Raw genomic sequence first — 9,067 nt, forward strand, 5'->3', positions numbered from 1 at the left:
ATTATTTTTACTTATTATTTAAAGTTATTTTTGATTTTAAGTTATACAATTAAATTATTTTACTAAATATACTTAATTTATTTAATGACCTAAATTAAATTATTAAGTAAATTTAAGTTATTAAGTTGGTTTATCAACTACCCACTTGTTTTAATTATTTTTTAAAATAAATAAAATCATTAATAATTAAAAACTAATAAAAATCATTTTTAAAAATTAAGAGTTTAGCAGGGAAAAACTAACGATGTAAAATTAGGTACAAAGTAACTTAATAATTTAACAGCAAACTTTATTAAGTCAATGCAGATGCCAAAAGACATTTTTAACTTTAGGGAAACGTTTGGCAACACAGTGATAAATTGAAATATCTAATATAATTTATTATAAAGGGCCGGAGGATTGGAGTTTCAGACGACGCGTTTTCTCATCCGGTGTCTTTGAAAGCCTCTTCAATTCTATTTGATTTTTTTTTTTTTTTTTTTTATTAAAATTTAAAATGATACGTCACAGCCACATCCATACGCCACCAAAGGCACCATTTTCTCTTTCTTTCTTCCGTCTTTCTTCAATATTCAACTGCTTCCACCCACCTGGTAAGCCCCCCCCCCAACCCAAACCTCCACCTTGTCTCATCTTTCATACCCCTTCAGATTAAGATCCATCTCTGCAATAATCCTCTTTCATTTCACGCTTCGATTTCATGTGCAATTTTTGATTTCCCGTCAGCTTGATTTCTTCCTTAGATTCTACTCTTGTTTTCTTTTCTTTTTACATGGTTTCGGATTGAATTGTTTGAGGCTACTCTGCATACTCTTTTTCTTTCATTTCATTTCCTCTTCTACTTCTTGTTTAGTTTGATCAGTGATTTTGACTTTTGTGTTGGAGTTTTCGTCTCAATTAAGTTTGGTTTTTCTTTCTTAGTTGGACTGTTGTTTGGCAGCTGTTTTCTTCCCTTTTTCTTTGCGTAATAATAAAGCCTTTGATTTATGTTTTTGATGGAAAGAATCTGAAAGTATTGGTGAGAATCACTTGAGTTTCTTTGTTGTTTTTTTGTTGGTTTTTAAACTTAATCCTAGTTTCATTACCGATTACAGCTCATTTAGTTGGCTAATTTGAGCTTTCAATCCGCCGTTCCCACTGAGTTCTGGATAGAAATGAGGGGTTGACTTTCATATTGGGCTTCCGATCTGAAGATAGATCCTCCATGTTGGCTTAGCACAAGTAACTAGATTAGATCTTAATGTTGAAATAAAGCAAGTTTTTAGAAGCAGTGAAGCTTGTAATCAGATGGGTAATACTTGTGTTGGTCCAAGCATCTCCAAGAATGGTTTCTTCCAATCTGTGTCGGCTGCAGTGTGGCGGAGCCGTGCACCGGAAGGCTCGGCTTCTTACACGAATGGAGAAACTATGGATGAGCCACAGGCTACAACTAAAGAACCCGGGTCACCATTGCCAGTCCAAAACAAACCCCCAGAGCAAATGACAATCCCCAAGGAGGAGCAGCCTACAAAACCCAAGAAGCCCCATCAAATTAAGAGGGTGTCGAGTGCAGGGCTTAGGATAGAATCTGTGTTGCAAACAAAAACCGGAAACTTTAAGGAATTTTTTATTCTGGGGAGGAAGCTTGGACAAGGGCAATTTGGGACTACATTTCTTTGTGTGCAGAAAGCTACCAGGAAAGAGTATGCGTGTAAATCAATTGCGAAAAGGAAATTGTTAACAGATGAGGACGTGGAGGATGTCAGAAGGGAAATTCAGATAATGCACCACCTGGCAGGGCATCCAAATGTCATATCTATCGAGGGGGCTTATGAGGATGCTGTGGCAGTTCATGTTGTCATGGAACTATGCAAAGGTGGGGAGCTATTTGATAGGATTATTCAGCACGGCCATTACACTGAAAGAAAGGCAGCTGAGCTTACTAGGACTATAGTTGGGGTTGTGGAGGCTTGTCATTCTCTTGGGGTCATGCATCGAGACCTTAAGCCTGAGAACTTTCTTTTAGTCAATGAGGAGGAGGATTCACTTCTCAAAACAATTGACTTTGGATTATCAGTTTTCTTCAAGCCAGGTATATACTTGTGGGGACTTCTGAAATTTCTTGTGATACTTGTCTTAAATTCTTTCTTAGTTGCTATTTTTTCCCCCGTTGGTAACTCTCTAGCTGTTTTTCCAACAAAAATAAATAAACAAATAAATAAAAAATAAAGTTGCCAACTCTAACTAACTGTCTTCAAAAACTAAATTACATAATAGCATGACATTCAAGTTGTTTGCTTTTTAAACTTATTGTTACATGAATATGTAATTTCTCATTTGATATTTGCGATATCCTTAAGTTAATGATTCTAGTGAACCTGTTTCAGCAGATATATTTAAATCTATGCTCCATCTTGTACAGAGTATGGTGTTGTTTGAAAACCTGCTGCTGATTTAACATTTTGAACTTTAGCTACAGTGAGATTTCCATCATTTTTCTTTAGTAGTAGGATTATAAGCATACCAGCACTGTGAAGCTTATTTACTCATGCAAATGGTTATAAGAAACTTGCTACCCAGCAATAATGCCTTTTAGCTTTCTTTAATTTCTTCTCTTTATGTGAACTTCCAATGAAATTTGTGTCTAAGTATATATTGTTTCCTTTATAATCAAATGAATGAAATTTTATTTCTTTATATGAACTTCCTTTAATCCTTTAATTTTATCTCTTTTGGAGTTACAAGTGGCATGGCAGATTATTTATTGATATTGCTTGATTGATTAACTTAATACATTCTTAAATGCATACTTATGTATCTCACCAGTTTGTCCAGACTTGGACTGGAACAGCACTTAAACCATTGTAACCATCCATCTTTCTTGGTTGCTGGCCTTGAGACACATTAATAAGCGTTGTTTGCATAATGTTTAGTAAATTATATTTATATTAGACTGATATTATATATATTGGATGGGACTATTTCTTTTCCACTCTTGCCTATCAGCCCATAGGATGAGAAAGGAGCAAGTAAACAAAAGGTACAGTAAAAAAATAATCCCACTCTATTTATAAACCACCATATTAGAATGCTTTTTCCTCTGCACTTTGTGCATCGTGGTCATTATTTTAGGTAGGATAATGAGTTTCTTTACCCACAAACCGTCCTTTACAATTTGGAAAATGGGTTAGATTTAAAACTTAATATGCCACTATATCTTGTTGATAGCTAATTTTGTGCCAACATTGGATTTATCTATAAGCCACATGATTATCATAATTCGCAAGATCAGTGACAAATGTTAGTCAGTAGTAACACCAATCTTATTGCATTATCATGTCACCATTGACAATATTATCATTGAATCTATGTCTATTCCACCACTATCTTTGCCGCTTTTACAGCACACCTGTCATCTTCAACTTGTTTGAGAATGAGAAGATTCATGTTAGGGGGAGTGAATGAAATAAGAGCCACTCCTGCATCCTAAGGTGAGCTATAAAAGGTCACTTTGCCACCTCCACTAGTTGGCTTCATTGGTTTCTTCGCACTCATCAAGAGTATATCTTCAATAATTGCCTCCATGCCCCTCTTAGAGAGAGGGTCTTGTAAGCGTATCGTTGCATCAAGATATTTTCTATACTTATATGAGTGATGCCTAGTGTGATGGCACCCAAATGCTTCATGCTTGTGCAGGTAGGGGGTAAGGTTTGAGGAGCCCAATTGAGCTTGATTTACCTAGGTATTGTGCTTAACTTTCACCTCCATTGAGTATATGAGATGGTTTGAGGTTTTACATTCTAGTATACCCCCACTTATTTGGTCTGGTTCAAATTTAGTTTTCAACCTTTTCTATTCATAATGGAGTCAACTTTTGTTGGAACTCAACTTAACCTGAACTTGAACAAGTTAGATGAGAGGTTTACTAGGTTTTAGACTTTTTATATACTCTTACTGATTTGGTCTGGTTCAGATTTAGTTTATCATGTTGGAGTCAGCTTTTATAGGAACTCAACCCAACCTAAACTTGAACACACCTATTCTATGCTATTGGGCATAAAAATTCCAGAAAGCCTGCTTACTAGACTGTTTCTGCTCTATAATCTGAAGTTTGAGCTTGCACATCATCGTCACTCATGGAGGTGTTTCCTAACTAAATGTGATGCACTATTGAAGTTCTTGTGTGTTTTATGAGGTATCATACCATTATTGTGCTTTTGTTGTGTTATTTGCCATAATTTGTGTTCACAAACGCTACTATCCTTCCATTCTTTATGGATCGACTAGGTGTACACCGCATGCCTTTTAATTGTTTTAAGTGTACATCATCTCATTGGTTCATTTACATGGGTACCATCTCATTGATTTGTGTTGTTTCACTTAGCTCTTATCTACACATATCTGGACATAAAGGGTGACCCAAAAAAATGTCAGAAAATTTCTCTTTGAGGATAAATTCTCTTGTCTCAAAAGTTGGCCCTAAGTTTTACATTTTGAGACCTTACTGATAAAGATCACTTCCATTTTCTCTCACCCCTTACACCTCACTTTTTGCTATGGTCTTCCCTTGAACCCACTGTTGAGGTACCAAGTGGGTGGGCTGGTGGTGTTAGGGGTTGGTCAGAGGCTTATTGGGTTTGAGATTCTTATGTACCCTTACTTATTTGGTCTTCTATTCATGATTGAGTCAACTTTTGTGGAAGTCAACCCAACCTGAACTTGAACAAGTTGGGTAGGAAGCTCCATCATGTTTTAGATTCTTGTACACCCTTACTAATTTTGTCTGATTCAGATTTAGGTTTTCATTCAGTTCATTTTGGATTCCAACTTTTGCTGGAACTCAACCCAACTGGAACTTGTACACATCTATTCTAGCCTATGCTTCTATTCTATACACGATTGCAGTAAGTGGAATTGGCATTTTATATATAATTATGCCTTAACCAAAATAATGTGTTTGCTAGGTTTTTAACTTTGTGGTTAAGAATTGGTCAGCAATCAAGTTAGCATAATGCTGTTAGTTTCATTTGCATGTGTAAGAATATTATGAGTAGGAAAAGGAAACAAAAGTAGGAAAAAGAAAAGTTCAAAAAAAAAAAAAAAAAAAACCAAAGAGAAAATGCCACTATTATTAGTCTATGCCTTAGTGGTCCTGAACTCTGGAATTTTCTGCACAATTTTGCTGCTCTCAAGATTCACACCTGCGGGTTCGTTTATCAATTGTTGCATCTTGTTATTGAGTTTGGTTTTATTTCTATGGCTCTATTGCTCTTCCCTTACTAAATACTTTGAAGAAGCTCCAAATTCCATCTCCAATCAAGTACTGATAACTCTCTCCTTTCAGGGGAAAAATTTACTGATGTGGTTGGCAGCCCATACTATGTCGCACCAGAAGTTCTGAGAAAGCGTTATGGTCCAGAAGCAGATGTTTGGAGTGCTGGGGTGATCCTATACATTTTATTGAGTGGAGTGCCTCCCTTTTGGTCTGGTGAGTGTGGAATTTGATACCCTACAAGCCAACATGCTTCCATCTCTCTAGTTTGTGTGTTAACATCTCTGATTATGAAGTTTACTGATTGTAATTATTTCCCACTGCTTTCTTGTTCTTCCTTTTCCTTGTTTGATGATTTACAGAAACCGAGCAAGGTATATTTGAACAGGTCTTGCATGGTGATCTTGACTTTTCATCAGACCCTTGGCCGAGTATCTCAGAAAGTGCCAAAGATTTAGTAAGGAGAATGCTTGTTCGAGACCCTAGACGGCGGTTGACTGCACATGAAGTTTTGTGTGAGTTCAATTCAAGTTTATTTTATTATTTTTTATTTTGAAAAAAGTGTTGATAATGATATCTTATGGTCATTGATCCATAGCTGGGGAGTGTGTCAAACATAAACAATCATTGTTTCTTAATACTATGACATATTGACATCATTGGGTGGAAATATGCACCTAAATTTTTACTATTTTGCAGTAGGCCATCTTATTTTGTTTGTTTGTTTTGTTTTTGTGTGTGTGTGTGTGTGTGACATTTAAATCCCCACCCTTTTTGACTGGCATTGTTGTCCTGGTGATTGATGGTTCTCCAGGAGCTCTTTGTGGTGATCTCTTGTGTTTGGGTTCTTTTGCAAAACACAAATCACATGGAAGATGTGAGGTTTCCTACACTCATATATCCTAGGTTTCTGCACTTTGAATGATAAAAGTGATCATTTGTTGTCTTAAAGATTATTGACAAACTTGGGAGCTTATGAATTTAACTGATGCGGAGTTATTCTCTTGTAAGCAACATTTTGAATATAAAAGGTGAAACCTTGAGCATGTTATTCAGGATGTCTAGGCCCAGGTCTGCCTTGTTGTTCACAGTTAGACAGCAATTTTATTTACAATTGATTGAAGTTTCCAACTTCTTTTGAACTTCTTCAGAAAGTCAAAGCTAGCTGCTTCTGTTGTTTCTGTTTTTTATCTCAGTTTTAAAAATGAAAAAAAAGAAGAAAAAAAGACTTTTACTTTGTTTAGATATCAATGTGAAATGTCTGGTTTAAACTTTTGCAGGTCACCCTTGGGTTCAGGTTGATGGTGTAGCTCCTGACAAGCCTCTTGATTCGGCAGTTTTAAGTCGCTTGAAACAATTTTCAGCAATGAACAAGCTCAAGAAGATGGCTCTTATAGTAAGTCTCTAGACGTGCAAAAGACATTGTTCTTGGACACTAATTAACATGCTTTATATATTGCAAATTGGAAGGCTTGATAGTTGTAGTTACTGTACAAAATTATGTCTTTAGATATTCATTGTTGTTTGCAACTTAGGATAAAAGTCTTTTGGTTTACTTAATCAATGTGTTTAATCTTTCAGGTCATTGCAGAGAACCTATCAGAAGAAGAAATAGCTGGCTTAAAAGAAATGTTCAAGATGATAGATACAGACAACAGTGGCCAAATCACTTTTGAAGAACTCAAGGCTGGATTAAAAAGAGTTGGTGCTAATCTTAAAGAGTCTGAAATTTATGATTTAATGCATGCAGTAAGTATTGGAAACACCATGGCTGTCAGTCCTTTTAAGCTATTCAATTCAAAAGGTTGCTCATTTTTCTAGTCATGATTCTATTTAATCAGTTGACCAAAAGGAGCACTTAGCATTTGCAGAGAGGTTGCTTTTCCATAAGTGACATAATATTTGAAGATCTGTTGTCAAGTATTAGTTACTATTCCTATTTGTAGTTTTTTCCCCACATCTTTGGGGACAATGTTACCTAAGGATGTGGAAAGGAAAAAAGGTTAATAATAATAATAATAATTATTATTATTATTATTATTTTCAGTAGCAGAGAAATATAAATAATATCTCTCTAATTCAGCTGGTGCTTGGAATTTCAGGCTGATGTTGATAACAATGGAACCATTGATTATGGGGAGTTCATAGCTGCCACACTACATCTAAACAAAGTTGAGAGAGAAGATCATTTATTTGCAGCTTTTTCCTACTTTGATAAGGATGGAAGTGGCTACATAACCCCAGATGAGCTTCAACAAGCCTGCGAAGAGTTTGGCTTAGAGGATGTCCGCCTGGAAGAAATGATCCGAGAAGTTGATCAGGACAATGTAAGTAATTTTCTTTTAATATCTCAATGTTTTAACAAAGACTTGTAAGGGTTGGGAAAAAGTCAGAAGCTGTATCTTTTACCGTTTAGAATTTATTGCACCAAGCTTGGATACTTTTAAGATCTTGAACTTAGTGGGTCAACTCAAAAGTTGGCTAACTTTACTCAACTCAGTAGGGTTTTTTTTATTTGTCTGCATTAAAATTAATATCAAATTGTAGTGAACTGTGAGGTTATAATTTTGTACTTTGATTTTTCAGGATGGACGCATAGATTACAATGAGTTTGTGGCCATGATGCAAAAGGGAAATCCAGGCATTGGGAAGAAGGGCCTGCAAACCAGTTTCAGTATGGGGTTTAGAGAGGCGTTAAAACATTAGTTGGTGAGTAGTCGATTATGAGGTTCTTGTTTTCTTTTTTTCTTCTTTATCCCCTCTTTATTTATTTGTTCATTTTCACTTTTCATTTTGACTTTGTTGAGTTGAAGATTGTATGTATAGTAAAGAGCATAGGTGCTTAATCTAAGAAGCAACCCAACTCTTCCTTGAATTCATTCAGGTTCCCATTTGAAATGGATTTTGAAAGGTCTACTATCTTGTACTCTTATGTAGTAGGGAAAGATACTTGTCTCTTTATCTTTCTTTGGTAATCCTTTAATTTAAGCCTAGTGAACTTCACTTCTCCTTCACTAATGGAGCAATTATGAATGAATACACACCGAGTTTGAGATGAAGGGCATGCCGGGGATGCTGGCAGTTGCATTGTCCTTGGTGTTTTTTGCTTTGTTTTGCTTTGGAAATTGATGATGGTAAAAGGATGCCAATAGTTATAATGCAGAAGGGAAGCAACAATTTGTGATGCATCTAAAGTGGATCAGTGGTTCTATTTGTTACACAGCAGTTGGTAAATTGTTGGATTTGTGTGGTCTCTTTAATAAGTTGCAGCAGAACTATAGGGTGTTGGTTCAGGTTTGACTGACAATCCAGGGACTTGAACTAGTACAAATTACAAACAAGATGGATGCTTTCATTAATTCTTTGGTGTAGTCTCAACCATCAACGTCAAACACTACATGTGGAAGACCTCTGTGACTGAGAGAGGTCAAAAACCACAATAGTCAGATATAACCACAATAGAGGCTAATGAAGGCAGTCTAACTTGGAGCCAAGTTGCTACTATTACACCCACTTTCGTCGTAACACATTAAATATGAATTGACTGTTGCCATCATTACCATACCTAACAAGGCCGCACACCGTTAACAACAACATGCTCAATAAATGACCTCAAAATGCAAATGGCTAATTCAGTGTGACAATTGTGTTTTATAATCTTCAAATTTTCATATATTATCTTTTAAGGATATAAAATAATAATGGACTAAAATACCCGATGATCTTTCACACAAGTTTTTTTTTATCTTTATTACACCACTATTCATGCAACCATAATAATTCTATTTTAATAATTTGGATTTTTCATTGTTTTTG

The 9,067-nt window shown here is 35.6% G+C and overlaps 1 protein-coding gene across 1 annotated transcript; it reads left to right on the top strand.

Annotated features, from left to right (window-relative positions):
• Positions 1–500: 500 nt before the first annotated feature.
• Positions 501–8,265, top strand: LOC117928579 (calcium-dependent protein kinase 1-like). Its single transcript, XM_034848496.1, has 8 exons — positions 501–593; positions 1,095–2,071; positions 5,324–5,467; positions 5,614–5,766; positions 6,532–6,647; positions 6,833–7,000; positions 7,354–7,578; positions 7,838–8,265. Exons 2-8 carry the CDS (start codon positions 1,288–1,290, stop codon positions 7,955–7,957), a joined length of 1,710 nt encoding a protein of 569 aa, XP_034704387.1. The 5' UTR covers positions 501–593; positions 1,095–1,287; the 3' UTR covers positions 7,958–8,265.
• The last annotated feature ends 802 nt before the right edge of the window (positions 8,266–9,067 follow it).

Source organism: Vitis riparia, chromosome 13, assembly GCF_004353265.1.
Source record: "Vitis riparia cultivar Riparia Gloire de Montpellier isolate 1030 chromosome 13, EGFV_Vit.rip_1.0, whole genome shotgun sequence".
Classification (NCBI taxonomy): Eukaryota; Viridiplantae; Streptophyta; class Magnoliopsida; order Vitales; family Vitaceae; genus Vitis; species Vitis riparia.